At 45.2% G+C, this 20,601-nt stretch overlaps 1 protein-coding gene across 1 annotated transcript in view; it reads left to right on the top strand.

Annotated features, from left to right (window-relative positions):
* Positions 1 to 617: 617 nt before the first annotated feature.
* Positions 618 to 20,601, top strand: part of ASTN2 (astrotactin 2) — a 567,587-nt gene continuing 547,603 nt past the window's right edge. The window contains exon 1 of the mRNA XM_088467057.1: positions 618 to 1,075. Within this exon, the coding sequence (XP_088323183.1) occupies positions 793 to 1,075 (283 nt within the window). The 5' untranslated portion in view covers positions 618 to 792. The remainder of the gene's footprint in view (positions 1,076 to 20,601) is intronic.

Raw genomic sequence — 20,601 nt, forward strand, 5'->3', positions numbered from 1 at the left:
TAAACACACTTCAATTGGAATAATATTGGCTACATTAGAAGTGGTGTGGCTCTAGGCAAAATCATTTCTGTTTGGGATAACGTTGGTTACATCTACTGTATAGACAGAAATATATTTCCTGCTTGTATAACACATCAGAAATATCCAAATATCAGGCTACCCTTGTAATGTAGAAGTGTTTAATTCATTTTAAGACATCTCTAGCTATTAACATCTTATGCACGTCCCTTTATCAGCAGGGATACTTATATGTGTATAATGGGCAGTAAAGTAAATGACATGTACATTACTGTGATCAGTATTCCGTTATATCACCATGTACAGAGGGGTGACTGAGTATTAGGGTGCACGGCGGTGGGCACTATGTTGTGTGTATATGATCACCTGGTGACCCAGCGTGTGAGACCCGACAGCGGCCACATCACTGACACAGCACAGCAGATGGCGGCGCTGCTGATTGGCCGTTGCCAGGAGACCCAGCCTGAGATTGGGGAGAGGATGGGACCGGCGCCCATAGGCCGGGCGGGGAGACGTGACGGCGATTGGCCGTTGCCGAGATACATAATGTTAATAGGGCGTGAAAGAAAAAGACACCCGAGAGGCGGCTGCAGGGAGCATACAGTTACGGGGCAGATGATGAGGGAGACGCTGGCCGCCCGGTGCTGGCTGATGATCGGGAGTATAAGGGGCACATCCCGGGAGGAGACTGTACGCGGGGTGTGAGCGGCTGCCCCGGACCCGTCTGCCTGCAGCTTCGGAGGAGACAGCAGCCTGTGCCCCCCATCCGGCGTCATGCCCCCTGCCCTGTGCCTGCTCTGCTCGGGCCTCCTGGCTGTCCTCCTCCCGCACTTTGCCCGCTGCTCCTCCCCGCCGGACTGCCTGCTGAAGACTGTCACCGTGTCCACGCTGCCGGCGCTGAGGGAGCGGGAGCTGAGCTGGAGCGGTGCCGCCGTGTCCTCAGTGCATCCCGGAGCGGGGGATTCCCGGCTTCCCTTACATGTCCACAGCGAGGCGCCCGGGAGCGTGTCCGTGAGGGACGACCTGCACAATACCGAGCCGCCCTACTTCACTCTGGGTGAGGGACCGGGGAGAACGGGGGTCTGGGCCTTGTGTGGTGATGGGGAGAGATCCCCGGGGGGGCACATAGCTACATCACCACTGTGGGAGCATTGTGGCATAATGTGATCTGGGGGGTACTGTGTGGCTGAATGGGAACCGGGGGCACTACAGTGTGTTCAACATATTGGTAGTGCTGGGACTGTTTCACATTATACTTTCTAATAGCATTGCCAGTATATCTCTGACAGTTTTATTGCTAGGGCCCCCCACAAATTAGGTGCCCTAGGGACCCTAAAAAACGTAATCCAGCCCTGCTGGGCAACATTGAGGGTCAGTCCTATGTTACCAGTACATGATTTAGGCTATTGCTGTCTCCCTGTGGAGAAAGTGGTGATTAGTAACATGCCATGATAAATTGGCCAGGGTTAGTAATTGCAGTCCAGATGTTAATTAGTTTTACTTCCACGCTGTCTTCGGAAAAGTAGATGGATCAGGATGTTAGTACATAAGAATGTGACTGTACTATATGGCTATATGTTTAGTAAATAAAACGCGTGTTTTTCATATTAATTAATTAATATAATGCAAAAGGGTTATTCCAGGTCTGATAGATTGTGCTTACTTAGCTATGGACACTGAGCACCCAAGGACACACAGAAGCACCATCCATCCTTTGTGTTTGTGTGAATCACATATTGGTGAAGGGCAAATTAATCCAAGGGTGCATTTATAAAGCCATCAGATGCTTAGCACCGTAAATTGGGGGAGGGATAGTTCATAATAGATCAATGTGTTTATAAAGGGACTGTTTATGGTATCTGTAAATTATCTAAAAGAATAAAAAAAGAGCATCACATGTTCATATAAGAGGAATGATTGTTAAAAGGTGATTTCATTGTATAATTTCATGGATATTGCTCTTCTAGAACTGCAAGGTCTAATTACTAAAGTGCTAGTGACAGTAGATTCTATGTGACTTATGAGTGAGATACATGACCACTGTAGTGACTGGGATTGATCATAGGTGATGGTATTAAGGGATTGTATTTGTACATGTTTCTTTGGCTGAATCCACACTTAAGCTGTCAGGTACAATATGCTATCATTTTGACAAGAGAGGAAAATCATTATTTGTCATTCTGCTGATTAAAGTGTATTACACTTTTAGCTATAAAATCCAACATTTTAATGTGAGAGCAGTAAAAGTGTTTTAAAGTGGCCCGGTAACCAGACTCCTTTGTTGTAATTGTTTTGTTTCACTGGGATATGTTTAATATGCTGGTGGTCTGGATGCCGGGCGTTGATAAACCGACGCCGGAATCCCGACGCCGCTATGCCTAAGACATCAGGATACCGAAGTTGGCACCCCGACCCACGCCATCCCAAAGGTAAGTATATGTATAAGTATTACACTTAGCCGGGGGATGGGGGGGTTAGGTTTAGGAACCCCCAGGGGGAGATTAGGGTTAGACACCCCGCGGGGAGGTTTAGGGTTAGGCTGCGGGGAGCGGGGGTTAGGGTTAGGCACCACCAGGGGGAGGTTAGGGTTAGGCACCATCAGGGGGAGGTTAGGGTTAGGCACCACCGGGGAGGGTTAGGTTTAGGGTGTGGGAAGGGGGGTTAGGGTTAGGCACCACCATGGGAGGTTAGGGTCAGGCACCACCAGGGGAGGGTTAGGGTTCTTATCATCCCTGTCGGAATTTTGGACCTTTGGGCTTCCGGCGTTGGGATTTGAAGTGGCGGCAATTCATACCCAACCCATTTTACTACAAAGTGCCTTGTGCACTATGTATGAAGCCAAGAACCGGGTTCCCTGTATACCTGAACACATGGGAGAGACATTTTGTTCAGTGTGCCATGCCCTTGCTAAGGCAGACAGCCCCCAGCTCACTCAAGAGGAAAGCTGTGCGTTATGAGGGAATGCGGCCCAGAATCAAGCATAGCACACAAAGGTTTTCCATAAACTATCTCATCAGTAAACTGAGTTATGTGAACCCCCATTTTAATCACTAATTAGTTAGTGAATATATAAATAAAACACTAGTAACAGTTATTTTTTAATGTGATGTATCTCAACAGCTAACTAAAAAGTAATTGCAAACTTTGAGGGCACCTAGGCCTCATTTGTTACATAGGCATTGTATAGCTATGCTTGGATCCTGAACTTTATATATGATTGATAAATGGGTCTAGAAATTACAGACACTAGTCATGCAAGTTTAGAAGAGATCAAAGTATTTGTGTTACATACCCAATGGCCCACACAGGTGGTGGTGGTGGTGGGGGTGTTTCCAAGTACCAAGAAATCCCTCTTGATGGACCAGGGCTGCTGCTTGCAAGCAGAGCCCTGCCCTCTCGCTGCATTGACTCGCAGTTCAATTAGGAGGGGCCATTATGACACGATTCTATGAGAATCATGTCACTAAGGCCCTGTCCCCTCTCCATAGTCCCACAAATTGTGTCTCTATGCCATAAGGTGGTGTAGCCTAATCACATGAAGCGCCCAGCCCCTCCCCATCAGCTACTTGCTTCATCTCCTGGGGAAGATGAATAACTGTAAATATGGTTTGAGTGAGATTATTATAGATAGATTGTTAGATAAATAGAGATAGACAGAGACAGTTAGACCCAGCGTAGACCAATTCAGGCCGACCAAAATGATCCAGAAAACAGCCGATGTACATTGTACACACTATCCAATAAAAATTTAGTTCTAAACAATCCCTTCAATTTGAAATCATGTCACTGATAGTGCCTATACACTAGCAATTGGGACAGTTTCCGTACACACTGCATTTACTGAACAATTTCAAAACAACGTGAATGACATAGCATGTGCAGCTTGCACAATTAGCAATTAGCAGGCCATTAGCCCAATATCTATCAGGTCGGCCTGAAAATTGTATAGTATGTGACTAGCTTTACTTATAACACAGATTTCACAAATAATCAGTTGACATTTTTTTATTTCAAATATATGAGCACACTTGGTATCACCCAATGTTTTACTATATAATGCATTATATGCAAAACATATGAAAATAAAAAATGAACCATTCCTTTGTACTTTTGGCTTCCTTTCTCCGACAGCCAATCATCTGTTCCTCTCTCCGACAGCCAATCAACTGTTGGACATCGTAGAGAGGTGGCCATCATACAATAGTTTAGCCAACAGGTTTTTTTTTGACTCATGAATGTCCTGATCTCCTCAGTGAATGCAGGAAAGCTTTATGGTGACCACACACCGTGATTGTGGCCACACCTGAGATAAATGATCTAAAACTGCCTGCCTGCCTTTCTGCCTAATTTGTGTTCCCTATTGTAGTTGGTTGGATTTCATCTAGATTCATATATTCAGTGTTTATTAGTTGTGTATCTTCTGTTTTACACATGTCATATAGTGCATATTTGGTAGGTCTATAGCTTTTGCCTTCTAAGCCCAAATTATATGACCTAGAATGTTGAAGGTATATCATCACACTAGATGTTGGCAAAATAAAAATTGATTATCTTGAAAAGGCAAGCGTATGCAAGCTTTTGTTTAATTATTGGTCAATTTGACATCTGCAGCAATCACTAGCTAATACCATCTGGAATTCAAGGCATGTTTTCAGCACCATGGACAGTGCTGTAGATTAATTACAGGAATTGCTGCTGATATATTCATTGGTTGAATCATTATAATCCCATTAGCCAAAGCAAGGCTACTGTATCCAAAATTCAGATACTGAATCTGGCTTTATTACATTATTTCATACACAGGGGCTAGCCAGTCCGAAAGCTAACCACTGCCTGGGGAAGGAAATCTAGGAGAGACACATTTGCTCCTGTTGCTGTAGTTTTAATCTGACAATAATTAGGATTTGTGTTTTAGCAGCTAGCATGAATTCATTTCCCATTAAATAATAGAGAACACTACGAAAAATATCATATTTTTATTACCTTGGTTTTTTCTCTTTATAAAAAAAATCAATTCCAATTAGCACAACTGGTGATTCATAGTAGCAAAGTGTCCCCAATTTCCAGGTACATTTGCAAGTTTAGAATATTTTCCCTGACAAAGTGGAAAAGTGCAGCGCAAATGCTTTTGGTTGGTAGGTTAGTTCCACTGTATGGATTTTCAGGCCATGTGGGTGGTGTCTGCAGGGATGCTAGATTCTGCATTTTGTGATGGGAGAATGTTTTGCCTAATGTGGGTTAGGCACTTGAATATAACTAGTTATGCACCCACATGTACAGATTGGAATCGGATGAAATACTGATGCCGGAAGGCCGGCACATGAAGATCCCAACTGAGGTGAGTAAGCCCCCTAACCCTTCCCTCTCTCCCCCCCCTAACTCTAACCCTCCCGTAGGGGTGCCTACCCATAACCTCCCCCCAGGGGTGCCTAACCCTAACCCCCTCTCCCTGCACCATAAATCTAACCCTCCCGGGGGATGCCAAAACCTAACCTCCCCCCGGTGGTGCCTGATGCTAACCCCCCCTTCCCCTAGCCTAACCCTGAGACCACCCAGGAGTCCCTAAACCTAACCCTCCCTCCCCCGGCTATGAGCTTCCGACGCCCAGATTACCTACGTTCAGTATGCCGGGCGTCGGGATTTCAGCGTGGGGCTTAGGATAGGCGTCGGTATTTAGACGCCTATCATTAGTCCCATTCCGGGATTTCACTATCGGGAAGGAGGCGGTCAGCATTTCAACTGCCGGCTTCCTGTCTACATCCCGTAAAAATTAGATTTTGTTTTGTAGGATGAAGTTATTTAAAAAGAAGAGTGTGTGGTTGAGAAATAAGGTGATTTTGGAGAGCATTTCTTTAATTTCATAGGACTGTACTCTACACAAACTACATGTCATTTATGGTTAGTCAAGAGGTCCTCAATAAAGCAGGTCCTATGCCTTTAATGGAACAACTTTGCCACCTGGTAGGTTCACTTTTACTTTCAATCACTTATTAGGTTCACTTTTACCCAGGTAATAGAAACATTCAAACACACAAAAGTGACTAATGTGATTAATAATTCATGAGAGTGAGGGGACTAGGACTGTCTCTAACACATAAATGAGAATAAGCCAGGCTGAAATGAATAAAGTAGTAGTGGGCAAGACATTGCATTTAGGTATTAACTGTTTCCAACATGCACATTTTCAGATGAACTCACAACTCACAGAGGGGGAGATCCAATTCAGCGGGAGTTGAATAGCGCCGGGAAGTTGGTCTCGAAGCTATTCAATTCAGCGCGCTGTTTAGTCCGACACTTACAAGTTAAGTCAGAGAATGGTGGTTCTCGCGACTTAACCTGGGTGTTTAGTCGCAAGAACCATCATTCTCCAACTAAAGTGCTGACCCACGAGACTGTCAGCGCCGCCCTAGCTGGAAAACAGCCTCGTGGCTGGCACTTTAGTTAGATTTCTCCTTGCACCCTCAGGATGGTGCGAGAAAAAATCATTTAGTCGACCTAACAGCACGCTGAATTGAATATTTCCGGGACCAACTTCCCAGCTCTATTGAACTCGCTGAACAGACTAATTTAAAAGGGATAGATATAAACATCATGATGTGTGCACCTATGGAGACGCTGGGTGGAAGAGTAAGCAGATTCCCCGCAAATAAAATTATATTCCTTTGAATTTATTTACAGAATCAACCTTGTATCTACACATTTTTTTCAAACCTCGGGGGATATGTATCAAAGCTTGATGTGAGATAAAATTGTGAGATATATAACTCCAACCAATCAGCTCCTAACTATAATTTTTTAAACACAGCCTGCAAAATGTAAGTTAGAAGCTGATTGGTTGGTCATATATATCTCACAAATTTATCTCACATCAAGCTTTGATACATATGCCCCCTCATCTGGTAACTTGTGAATGTAATACTTCTTAAGCTGGGTGTACACTGAGCGATGTGTACCCAGATGATATGTCGGCCCAATGCGACATTTGAGTCATGTAATGAATGATGGAACAGTCCCTCGTTCTGTACTTCATTACCTGCAACGGGGCCGCATGCGTTTGGACGTGCTGCACGGCCGACCGGACGATGTCGCATGCGACCATGGAAGCGTGCATATTAGCTGTACACACTGAGAAATTAGAAATTTAATAGCTCCAGGACCAACTTCCCGGCGCTATTCAACTCTTGTTGAATTGGATCGCAGGACTTTTTATGAATCACAAATTTTCTCTCTGCCTATACCAGGACTACTTATGATTTAAGGAACTATTTATTTAATAAATAGGAGGGTATACAATTAGCTGCGATCGGCAAAACAGGGATTTTTCGACGATCATCCCCGTTTTTTGATATTTATTTTTACCTTATCCTATTATTTCAGACTAAATAATAGAATATTTCTCCCAAAAACACATAGGATCCGTGATAAGCTGATGGACCTATGTGTTTCCGCTATTTCAGCTGTAAAAAAACACATCAGGTCCCGAAAAAAAATCCACGATAAGTGCTGGTATTGGGCAGCACTCCGGGGATAATTGGATAGCCATGCGACGACCCTTTAGCAGCGATACTTTACTTTATTTATAATGTTACATTATAAATTAGGTATAAAATATAGTTTACTTCTGTATATTGGTACTTGTTTAAAGAGAATACATGAGTATCTAATTATGAAATAATCTAGCTGTATGAATTAGTGATTTAGATATTGGATATTCAATTAATTTATAAATGTTTTAATAGGACAACTGACACTTGAAGTTATAAGTTTTCATGGATGTGTAGATCATTTAAACAAATATGTATTCAAGAAGGTTGCTTTTAATATATATATACAATTGTAAGAACAAATAAAATTTTTATATTCAAGAGCTGTGCATTGCCATTCAACACTTTATAAGGTATGTATTTAAGCCAAGCAACTATTATTTTGTTTTGTTGGATTTCATATAAAACGTGACAGAAAAATCAGAGGAAAAGGTGAGATGAAAGAAGAGAAAAATGTGTGGAAAATGTGGTTTATTTAGTGAATAGGTAATAAGCACAATTTGCACCACTCACAGCTCTCACTGGCTACCTGCTAGACACAGCCATAGGGGGGCAGATATGAGAAAGAGAGATGGGGGACAAATATTAAAGATAGAGAGGGGAGGCAGAGATGAAAAACATATATAGAACTCTCATATATATATATATATATATGTTCGCAAATACGCGCTATAGCGCGTATTTTACCCGGGATTGAGTAGTGGGGACTCACTTTTAAAAAGAAGCCGGGTCCCCGAGATGCGCTGTGCTGTGGCCAATCCCTGACAGCTGGCTGCAGCACAGCGCGTCCCCCTGAGAAAGACACAATGCTGTCTGTTATAGCAGCCAATGAGAGTCAGACTCTCATTGGCTGCTGCTGTGGAAAGCCGTGCTGGGATCAAGCGGAGCTCGCTGCCCGGAAGCCAAGAAGTGGCGGTTGTTTGGCACTGGCCGTGAGCCAAACATGACTCGCGGTCCAGCAGCCAATAGGAGGCAGACGCGATGAGCCAATCATGGCTTGCCGCATCATAGCCCTGCCCACTCGCGGCGTCTAGAATTAGACACCAATGAGCGGGAAAGTTCAGTCCGGTGGAGGGGAGGAGTGAAGACCTCCCGAAGACAAGAGAAGAGCGGCGCGGCAACAGTTCTGGTGGCCTCGCAAGAGGCCAGAAGAAGGCGTAATCAAGGAGGAAGATAGGTAGAGGCGGCACCGCTGGCCAGGATGGGCCAGTGGCAGAAGAATGAAGCTGAGGACCAAAGAGGACTGCAGGGGTAGAAAGAAAAAGAGCTAACGAAGCTTCATGTGATTAGGCTCCACCACCTTATGGCATAGAGACACAATTTGTGGGACTATGGAGAGGGGACAGGGCCTTAGTGACATGATTCTCATAGAATCATGTTATAATGGCCCCTCCCAATTGAACCGATAGTCAATGCTGCGAGAGGGTACTCGGAAACACCTCCCCCCCACCACCACCTGTGTGGGCGCCGCTGCCCAGGATGGGCAAGTGGCAGAAGAATGAAGCTGAGGACCGAAGAGGACTGCGGGGGTGGAAAGAAAAAGAGCTAACGAAGCTCCCCCCCGCAGCCTCTTCCACCGTACGGGTGGGTGGCCTTGGGCCACCGTTATTTAACCCCGCCCTAGACCACCAGGGTTGTTGGGCACTAGGCCCTTGGGATAAATTCAGGCAATAGGCCTGTGGGTATATAGGTGGGCACAAGGCCCGGGCTACATAGGGGGCATTAGGCCCAATTGAAGGTGTGAGTGACCTGGGCATTAGGCCTAGGTCACTAAAAGGCAGATACGTGGGCCAATACTGGGGGCAATGCATAGAGGGTAAACTACTGGGGCATTGCATAGGAGGGGATTTCTACTGGGGAAAATGCATAGGGAGGATTACTACTGGGGGCAATGCATAAGGGGACTACTAGGGATGAAGCATAGGGGATTACTACTAGGGGTAAGGCATAGGGGGATTACTACTGGGGGCAATGCATAGGGGGATTACTACTGGGGGCAATGCATAGGGGGACTACTATTGGCAATGCATAGGGGGTCAACTACTGGGGGCAATGCATAGGGGGTCAACTACTGGGGGCAATGCATATGGTGGGGGACTACTGGGGGCAATGCATAGGAGAACTGCTGGGGGCAATGCATAAAGGGACTAAAGGGCATTAATGTGCGGCATAATCTGTAAAGGGCATTAATGTGCGGCATAATGTGTAAAGGCCCGGGCATGGCTATGTGGCATCATTTGTAAGGGGTATTACTGCATGGCATAATGTGTAAAGACTAGGCATTAATCTGCAGCATAATGTTTAAAAACCGGGCACTGCTGTGTGGCATAATGTGTAAAGGGCATTAATGTGCAGCATAATGTGTAAAGGCCAGGCATGGCTGTGTGGCATCATTTGTAAGGGGTTAGGGGAGGTCTGAGAGGCATATGGGGAGTTATAAAGCATAAATTATGATGGGACCCAGAAATAGTCAGGTAGGACCCCATTTTTTTAAAGTGGACGGTCCCTGGGACCCGCATATTTTGTCACTCACTGCGATCACTGATCGCTGTGTGTGTATATCTATATATATATCTATATATATAGATATATATATATATATACACACACACGCCACCGTTCAAAAGCAAGTTTGGGGTCACCCAGGCAATTTTGTGTTTTACATGAAAACTAACTTTGATTTATCAAATGAGTTGCAAAATGAATAGAACATATAGTCAAGACATTGGCAAGGTTAGAAATAATGATTTTTATTTGAAATAATAATTTTGCCCTTCAAACTTTGCTTTTGTCAAAGAATGCTCCTTTTGCAGCAATTACAGCATTGCAGACCTTTGGCATTCTAGCTGTTAATTTGTTGAGGTAAGCTGAAGAAATTTCACTGCATGCTTCCTGAAGCACCTCCCACAATTTGGATTGGCTTGATGGGCACTTCTTGCGTACCATACGGTCAAGCTGCTCCCACAACAGCTCAATGGGGTTGAGATCTGGTGACTGCGCTGGCCACTCCATTACAGACAGAATACCAGCTGCCTGCTTCTTCCCTAAATAGTTCTTGCATAATTTGGAGGCGTGCTTTGGGTCATTGTCCAGTTGGAGGAGGAAATTGGCTCCAATCAAGCACTGTCCACAGGGTATGGCATGGCGTTGCAAAATGGAGTGATATCCTTCCTTATTCAAAATCCCTTTTACCTTGTACAAATCTCCCACTTTATCAGCACCAAAGCAGCCCCAGACCATCACATTACCTCCACCATGCTTGATAAATGGCGTCCGGCACTCTTCCAGCATCTTTTCACTTGTTCTGAATCTCACAAATGTTCTTCTGTGTGATCCAAACACCTCAAACTTCGATTCGTCTGTCCATAACACTTTTTTCCAATCTTCCTCTGTCCAATGTCTGTGTTATTTTGCCCATATTAATCTTTTCCTTTTATTGGCCAGTCTCAGATATGGCTTTTTCTTTGCCACTCTGCCTAGAAGGCCAGCATCCCGGAGTCGCCTCTTCACTGTAGACGTTGACACTAGCGTTTTGCGGTTACCATTTAATGAAGCTGCCAGTTGAGGACTTGTGAGGCATCTATTTCCCAAACTAGAGACTCTGATGTACTTGTCTTCTTGCACAGTTGTGCACTGGGGCCTCCCACTTCTCTTTCTACTCTGGTTAGAGCCTGTTTGTACTGGTCTCTGAAGGGAGTAGTACACGCCGTTGTAGGAAATGTTCAGTTTGTTGGCAATTTCTCGCATGGAATAGCCTTCATTTCTAAGAACAAGAATAGACTGTCGAGTTTCACATGATAGTTCTCTTTTTCTGGCCATTTGGAGAGTATAATCAAACCCACAAATGTGATGCTCCAGATACTCAACTAGCTCAAAGGAAGGCCAGTTTTATAGCTTCTCTAATGAGCAAACCCGTTTTCAGCTGTGCTAACATAATTGCACAAGGGTTTTCAAGGATTTTCTAATCATCCATTAGTCTTCTAACGCGCTTAGCAAACACAATGTACCATTAGAACACTGGAGTGATGGTTGCTGGAATTGGGCCTCTATACACCTATGTAGATATTCCTTTAAAAACCAGCTGTTTGCAGCTAGTATAGTCATTTACCACATTAACAATGTCTAGAGTGTATTTCTGATTAATTTAATGTTATCTTCATTGAAAAAAACAGTGACCCCAAACTTTTAAACGGATATATATATATATATATATATAATATAGTAGTGCCAAGGGTCTTTTTGTGCTACTTTTTACCATCAAATGCGGCTTATTCTCAAAGTGATGCAAATAGGATGCACAAGCAGCTTGCCGCACATCCTTTTAATCAGTAGAAGCTGGTTGTGCGTCCTGTTCACATCGCTGTGCGAAAAAGTCGCATTTGAAGGTAAAAAGTTGCAAAAAAGATGCTCGGCGCTACCAAGTCACACTGTAACACCGAGTGACTTTGCATTATGTGTAGCATGACCTGTAGTGTACAGAGGATAGATGAACAGTATGTGGACACTTTAGCATAGAAATGCAGCTGTGGCAAGTTGGGAGCAATGTATTGAGTTCAGCGGATTGCCTTAAGAATATTGAACTTGAATTGCCCTGTCTTTACTTAATTCTGAGAGTGCATCTTCTGGCCAATGCAGATATGTATTTTTATAAATGACAGAACTCACACACCAAATGATGTAATTCTTTATTTTATCCTGTATTGTAGATTAAAAAGAAATAAAAATGTACAAAATGACGTTGTCGCTTTCCAGGCTTCGAACCTGAAGTGTCGGCTCCATAAGGAGCTAACCTTACCCACTCGCTCACACACCAGACGTATCAGCAGTGCCGACATTGCTGCAAGTGTGCTAAAGAAGACGCACGGTCAGTTTGTAATTCAAAGTTTCATCTTTATGGGCTGAGATTTGTGGTTTAGTGATGATTTCAGTGCTGCTAAAACCCCACTACCAATTTCTAAGGCATGCATTCACTGTGTGAGTGCCACACATCACCGCCGAAATTACCATAATCGCATGGGCAGTCTAACATAAAATAGGCTGCCATGCAGAATTACTACAGTACTGAATACTATTTTAAATACACTGTTTACACTGTGCAGTACTGTACAGTATGTGATTGGAAGCTTGTCAGGGCTTTCTGTACTATTGTATTCTGTAGTGCCATATCCATCCACTGCTGTATTATTCTCCACTGTAGTTTTAATCAGTGGAGCACTGGCCACCCAGCAGTGAAACTGTGTATTGCATGCCGTGGATACTGTCAAGTGTCACTGGGTCTTACCATGCCATGCCACGTTATTCTCATGCCTTGAGACTTAGAAGCCTGTATGGCACGCTATGAGCAAAGATGAAGCTGGATACATCTGTATAAAAATCAATAAAAAGATGAAAATAATAATAAAGAAATTACATGCCCCCCCCCCAAAAAAAGCAGAACTAGCACCAGGCTGTATGAACCGGTCCCGGTTGTGAAAATTTGGAGGAAAAAAGATGTAGAGGGTCCCCTGTACTTTCATCAACCAGCATCTGTGTGCCGGTCCTGGTTGTGGAAATACGGATGACAAAATTTATAGGGAGACGCTCTTCACGGGGTCCCCCGGCCAAAGCATTCAGCTCCCTACACTAGTTTGCCCAGGTTGGGAATCCCTGTCGAGGTGGGTACCCCCCAATAAAGGGGTACCCCTCGCCAGGGATTCCCAGACCAGAGCTGAGGCCTCCGCATCCCTGGCCAGTGGATAGAAAATATATTGTCTTTTACAGGAGAACTAGAGGTCTCAGGAAACCTCCCCTGAATGCTGGTACTTGGAGAACCACAAGTACCCTGCAGGGCATTAAGTTGGTACCTTTTAGTTTACCTGGATGCCTACAGGGAATGGAGAGGACCGGAACCAAGGGGTAGGTAAGTATGTTTTTTTTACAGGTACCGATCATAGATAATACTGGACAAGGGGACAGACCAGTGCTAGGGACAAGGTAGTATGTAGTGTGAGTGAGTAAATGCATGAGTGTATGTGTAATAAAAATATACAACATAGGTGTGTGCATCTTGTAATTTTTTTTAAATTTCGTTTGCAGGTGAATTAGAGGTACCAGCTGGCCCTTAATGCCCCGCATGCTAGTACTTGTGAACCTTCAAGTACCAGCATGCGGGGGAAGCTTTCTGGGATCTCTAGTCCTCCTGTAAACGACAATATAATATAATCAACCCCACACCCACCTGCCAGGGATGTGGGGTGATAGCTCCTTGGTTCAACCCTGGCCTGGGGTACCCTGGAGAGGGGGACCCCTTTATTGGGGGTCCCCACCTCCCTAGAGATCCCCAGCCTTGGCTGACTAGTGTGGGGTGCTTAATGCTTTGGCCGGGGGACCCCGTGAAGTGTGTCCTCTGGCTGCGGCCTCACTAGTTAGTGCCCAGTGCTGGTTGTGGATAATATGGGGGACCCCCACTCATTTTATCCCCCGTATTTCCACAACCAGGACCGCCTCTCAGAGCCTGGTGCTGGTTGATGAAAATAGGGGGACCCCTATGTGTTTTTTCCCCTGTATTTTCACAACCAGGACCAGCTCACACAGCCTGGTGCTGGTTGTGCTTTTAGTTGGAAACCCCATGTCATTTTTTTATTTTATTTTAACACTTTTATTGCTTTTTATATAACAGAAGCCTTCACTGATCTCACTGATCTGTGAAGGCTTCTGTGAAACTCGCAACTTGTCACGAAACTCGCATTACAAGTTGTGAGAAAAAACCCGTATGTACAAGGGGTGAGCGGGTTCGGATTTCTGAAATCCGAACCCCCCCGAGCCCCCCCCGATCTGAGGCCGATCCGAGTCAGGCTCGACTTTTCCCGCCTGACTCGGATCTGAAATCGAGGCAAAACATCATCATCCCGCCTTCCGGGTCTCGCGGGTTTTGGATCCTATATAAGGTACCTGCGTCGGCGCCATTTTCTCACTCGGCTGTGGACAGTGAAGAGGGAGGGTGGGAGTTAGGGCTGGCTGGGCTGTGTAGTGTAGAGTAGTGTAGTGCAGAGTAGTGTTGTGCTGTGCTGTGCTGTGCTGTGCTGCTGTTGTCCATAGAGGCTGTGTCCACTACTTCAAAGTCCATAGGGGCTGGCTGTGTTGTGCTGTGCTGCTGTTGTCCATAGGGGCTGTGTCCACTACTTCAAAGTCCATAGGGGCTGGCTGGACTGTGTTGTGCAGTCAGGTGTCCACTCCAAAGTCCTGTGCAGTGTCCCAGTCCTAAAGGGGTGCTGTAGTGTTGTCCAGGGGGTGCTCTGTCCATCAGGGGTGCTCCCCCCAAGTGCTAAAAAAATACATATTTTTTCTGTGTTTGTGAATTGTGTGCGCAGTAGCCGCACGTGCATCAACAAAGTAGTGCCAAGCGTGCGCCTGTGTCATAAGTAAAGGGCCGGCTGGCTTGACCGTTAAAGGGTGCTGTAACCCCCAAAGTACACTCCAAACCAAATAACAAAATATTTTCTGTGTTTGTGAATTGTGTGCGCAGTAGCCGCACGTGCATCAACAAAGTAGTGCCAAGCGTACGCCTGTGTCATAAGTAAAGGGCCGGCTGGCTTGACCGTTAAAGGGTGCTGTAACCCCCAAAGTACACTCCAAACCAAATAACAAAATATTTTCTGTGTTTGTGAATTGTGTGCGCAGTAGCCGCACGTGCATCAACAAAGTAGTGCCAAGCGTACGCCTGTGTCATAAGTAAAGGGCCGGCTGGCTTGACCGTTAAAGGGTGCTGTAACCCCCAAAGTACACTCCAAACCAAATAAGAAAATATTTTCTGTGTTTGTGAATTGTGTGCGCAGTAGCCGCACGTGCATCAACAAAGTAGTGCCAAGCGTGCGCCTGTGTCATAAGTAAAGGGCCGGCTGGCTTGACCGTTAAAGGGTGCTGTAACCCCCAAAGTACACTCCAAACCAAATGAAAAAATATTTTCTGTGTTTGTGAATTGTGTGCGCAGTAGCCGCACGTGCATCAACAGAGGAGCAGCGCCAAGCGTGTGCCTGTGTCCCATAAGTAAAGAGCCGGCTGGCTCATTTCTTAAAGGGTGGTGTAACCCACAAAGTGCACTACTCTCCAGCAAAAATAAAAAAATATTTTCTGTGTTTGTGTGCGCCTTAGCCGCACGTATATATCAAATCGATATAACATAAATGGAGGACCAAACTTTCTCTGATAAAAATAAAATAGAGAAAGATCAAGAACCACTTCCTCCTAGTGCTGAAGCTGCTGCCACTAGTCATGACATAGACGATAACATGCCATCACGTCGTCTGCCAAGGCCGATACCCAATGTCACAGTAGAAGCCACATACAATCCCAAATGACAAAGTTCAGGAAAATGACCTTAAAAAAAACATTTAAATCATCTGAAGAGAAACGTAAACTTGCCAATATGCCATTTATGACACGGAGTGGCAAGGAACGGCTAAGGTCTTTCCCTATGTTCATGACTAGTGGTTCAGCTTCACATGACGATGGAAGCCCTCCTCCCACTAAAAAAATCAAACGAGTTAAGCTGGCAAAAGCACAGCGAAGAACTGTGCGTTCTAAGAAGATATCACAAATCCCCAAGGAGAGTCCAAGTGTGATGGCGGTTGCGATGCCTGACCTTCCCAGCACTGGACGGGAAGAGGTGGCTCTTTCCACCATTTGCACGCCCCCTGCAAGTGCTGAAAGGAGCACCCACAGTCCACTTGCTGATATGCAAATTGAAGATATCACTGTTGAAGTACAACAGGATGAGTATACTGGTGTAGCTGGCGCTGAGGAGGAAGTTGGCGAGGAGGAATCTGATGGTGATGTGGTTTGTTTAAATCAGGCTCCGGGGGAGACAGTTGTCCGTGGGATGAAAAAGCCCATCACGGTCATGCCTGGGCAGAAGACCAAACATTCCACCTCTTTGGTCTGGCAATATTTCTATCCAAATCCGGACAACTGTCTTGCCATATGTACCATATGTAAAGGTGGAATAAGTAGGGGTAGGGACGTTAACCACCTAGGAACATCCTCCCTTATACGGCACCTGCAGCGTGTTCATAATAAGTTACTGTCAAGTTCAGAAACTTTGGCTAAGACCGTAAGCAGTCCAGGGACACCTAAATCCCGTTGTCCTGTTGTATCCAAGCGCCTGCAAACCACACCGTCAACTCCCTCCTCGTCAATTTCCTCCTTAGTCATGATCGGAAGAAGTCCTGCAGGCCATGTCACTGGCATGACTGACTCTCCTATCCGGGATTCCTCCGGAGGATCCTGCATTGCTACGCCTCCTGCTGCCGCTGCTGCTGTTGCTGCTGCTGGGAGTCGTTCATCATCCCAGAGAGGAAGTAGGAACACCACTACTTTTACTAAACAATTGACCCTCCAACAGTCCTTAGCGAGGAGGATGAAGTACGACAGCAGTCATCCTGAAGCAAAACGTATAACTGAGGCCTTGACTGCTATGTTGGTGTTAGACGTGCGTCCGGTATCCGCCATTAGTGCAGTGGGATTTAGACAATTGATGGAGGTAGTGTGTCCCCAGTTCCAAATCCCGTCTAGATTCCACTTCACTAGGCAGGCGATACCGAAACTGTACAGAAATGTCAGAAAAAGTGTCCTCAGTGTCCTGAAAAATGCCGTTGTACCCAATGTCCACTTAACCGCGGACATGTGGACAAGTGGAACAGGGCAGACTAAGGACTATATGACTGTGACAGCCCACTGGGTAGATGTATCACCTTACGCAGCAACAGCAGCAGCGTCACCAGTAGCAGCATCTCAGAAACGCCAGCTCGTTCCAAGACAGGTTACGCTGTGTATCACCAGTTTCAGTAAGAGGCACACCGCCGACAACCTCTTGGAGAAACTGAGGAAAATCATCGCCCAGTGGCTTACCCCACTTAGACTCTCCTGGGGATTTGTGATATCTGACAACGCCACCAATATTGTGCGGGCATTACATCTGGGCAAATTCCAGCACGTCCCATGTTTTGCTCACACAATAAACTTGGTGGGGCAAAATTTTCTGAAAAGCGACAGGGGCATGCAGGAGACGCTTTGGGTGGCCCGAAAAATTTCTGGCCACTTTCGCCATTCAGCGACTGCGTGCCGAAGACTGGAGCACCAGCAAACACTCTTGAACCTGCCCCGCCATCACCTGAAGCAAGAGGTTGTGACGCTGTGGAACTCAACCCTCTATATGCTTCAGAGGATGGAGGAGCAGAAAAAGGCCAAACAAGCCTAAACATCCACCTATGACATAGGCAAAGGAGGGGGTATGCACTTGACTCAAACGCAGTGGAGAATGATTTCCGTGTTGTGCAAGGTTCTCCACCCCTTCAAACTTGCCACACGTGAAGTCAGTTCAGACACTGCCAGCTTGAGTCAGGTCATTCCCCTCATCAGGCTTTTGCAGAAGCAGCTGGAGAAAGTGAAGGAGGAGCTAAGACGGAGCGATTCCGCTCGGCATGTGGGACTTGTGGATGAAGCCCTTCATTCGCTTTGCCAGGATTCCAGGGTGGTCAATCTGTTGAAATCAGACCACTACATTTTGGCCACCGTGCTCGATCCTAGGTTTAAAGCCTATGTGGTGTCTCTCGGTGTCTCTCTTTCCGGCCGACACAAGCCTGCAGAGGTGCAAAGACCTGCTGGTGAACACACTGTCAGCTGAAGTGGAACGTGACACGTCAACAGCTCCTTCTTCATTTTCTCCCTCAACTGGGACTGCCAGGAAAAAACTTAGCTATCCTAAGCAACCCGCTGGCGGTGATGCAGGGCAGGCAGGACCAAGTTTGGACATCTGGTCCGGACTGAAGGACATGGCAACGATTTCTGACATGTCTACTGTCACTACATATGATACTGTCACCATTGACAGAATGGTGGAGGATTACATCGGTGACAGCATCCAAGTAGGCATGTCAGACAGTCCGTACCTGTACTGGCAGGAAAAAGAGGCAATTTGGAGGCCCCTGTACAAACTGGCTCTATTTTACCTGAGTTGCCCCCCCCTCCAGTGTGTACTCCAAAAGAGTGTTTAGTGCAGCCGGGAACCTTGTCAGCGAAAGGCGTAGGAGGTTGCTTCCACAAAATGTGGAGAAGATGATGTTCATCAAAATGAATTATCAACTCTTCCAGGGAGACCAGCCTCCAGAACGTACAGAGGGACCTGTGGTGGTGGATTCCAGTGGGGACGAGTTAATACTCTGTGAGGATGAGGATGTACACAACACTGAAGAGGGTGAGGAATCGGTGGATGAGGAGGATGAGGACGACATCTTGCCTCCGTAGAGCCAGTTTGTGCAGGGACAGATTAATTGCCAGCTTGTTTTGTGGGGGCCCAAACGAACCAATCATTTCAGCCACAGTCGTGTGGCAGACCCTGGCGCTGAAATGATTGCTTTGTTAAAGTGTGCATGTCCTGTTTATACAACATAAGGGTGGGTGGGAGGGCCCAAGGACAATTCCATCTTGCACCTCTTTTTTTTCTTTGCATTATGTACAGTTTGGGGCCTAGTTTTTCAAACTGCCATCCTGTCTGCCACTGCAGTGTCACTCCTAGATGGGTCACGTGTTTGTGCCGCCCACTCGTGTCACTTAGCATAGTCATCCAGCTACCTCGGTGCAACCTTTTGGACATAAAAACACTATTGTGAGGTGTGAGGTGTTCAGAATAGACTGGAAATTAAGGTTATTGAGGTTAATAATAGCATAGGAGCTGAAAAACCAACACATTCTGTGATTTTAGCTGTTTTTATGCTTTTTTAAAAAAAAATACAGATCCAAAACACAAAACCCAGAACCCAAAACACGGAAGGGTGGTTTTGGCAAAACCAATCCAGATCCAAAACACGAAGAAAGATCCAGATCCAAAACCAAAACACAAAACACGAAAAGGGGCCGGTGCACATCCCTAGTATGTACTTGCATCTGTGACATACTCCAACTCTCACTCTGGTATACAGTGCGAGTTTAAGTACAATTTCGCATCATACGTGCTGCGAGATGATGCGAGTACATACTGGTAAAATAAAACTTGGACCCTATTACATCTAGATCTTTCATATGGATCCTATATGGTAAATCTTCAGAGTGCCACTGAAAACTGTTTCCCATGCAAAGGCTTTAGAAGTTAATATTTTTTTTAAATTAGTGTTTTTTCAGTGCAAAAAGTATACTGTTATTAAATTCAGTAAACATGTCATGATGGCTATTGTAGTGTTCCAAGGTACATTGAGACAGTGTAACCTGCATGGATGCACTAGCTGAGCAGCAGAGTGTGTCTAGGTAACCATTGTGACCTTAAAGTTTTCATAAACTCAGATCTTTTCAGCCTAATTAGGCTGTTTTTGAAGTGCTGGGCTGCAAATCGCAGCACAATTGCCCAAAAAGTGCATAGCTCTATCAAGGCTTGTGGAAAAAGTGATGAGGAAAATTTGTCAAAGAGACGGCTACTTGGCACATTGGTCAAATGGCCCTATCTTCCAGTGTATTGGCACCGTAAGTCTGCAGCGTATTCTGCCCAACAGCAAACTTTCCTTCAATATTGTCATTAAATTATGGTTACCAAAAATGCTCAGCACATTTTATACATGTTGATGTGTTAATATATTAATGTCACTAGGCTAATGAAAAGTAAATCTGTCACCATCCATCTTCTTTGATTAAAGAGTACATCAAAACTCCCCGTACACTACATTAGTCATTTGTTACAGAAATGCTTACTAAGTTATTTACCATCTTACTTATTCTCCCTATTGTAGACAGCCTCTTGTAAAAGGAAACTAAGGAGGACAGATTTATTCACAGATGTGGCTCTATAAGAATAACAACTATAATGCTATTTGAGCTTTTTGGAAGAGGAGTGAATCTGTCATTGCTGTTTTCTAATAGACAGTCTTCTATATCAATCCTCATTTGTTTGCATCAGTGCAGTTTTAGGTTTGGATTACAGGTCTACCTTAAGTTTGTACTGGGTTTTGGCTGAGCAGTCATAAAATGAGTAAGTGCCCCATGGCTAATGCCAGAAATTATACAGCTTCTGTTTTTT

This window comes from Taudactylus pleione, unplaced genomic scaffold (assembly GCF_031769625.1).
Source record: "Taudactylus pleione unplaced genomic scaffold, aTauple2 ptg000009l, whole genome shotgun sequence".
In the NCBI taxonomy this organism is placed as follows: domain Eukaryota; kingdom Metazoa; phylum Chordata; class Amphibia; order Anura; family Myobatrachidae; genus Taudactylus; species Taudactylus pleione.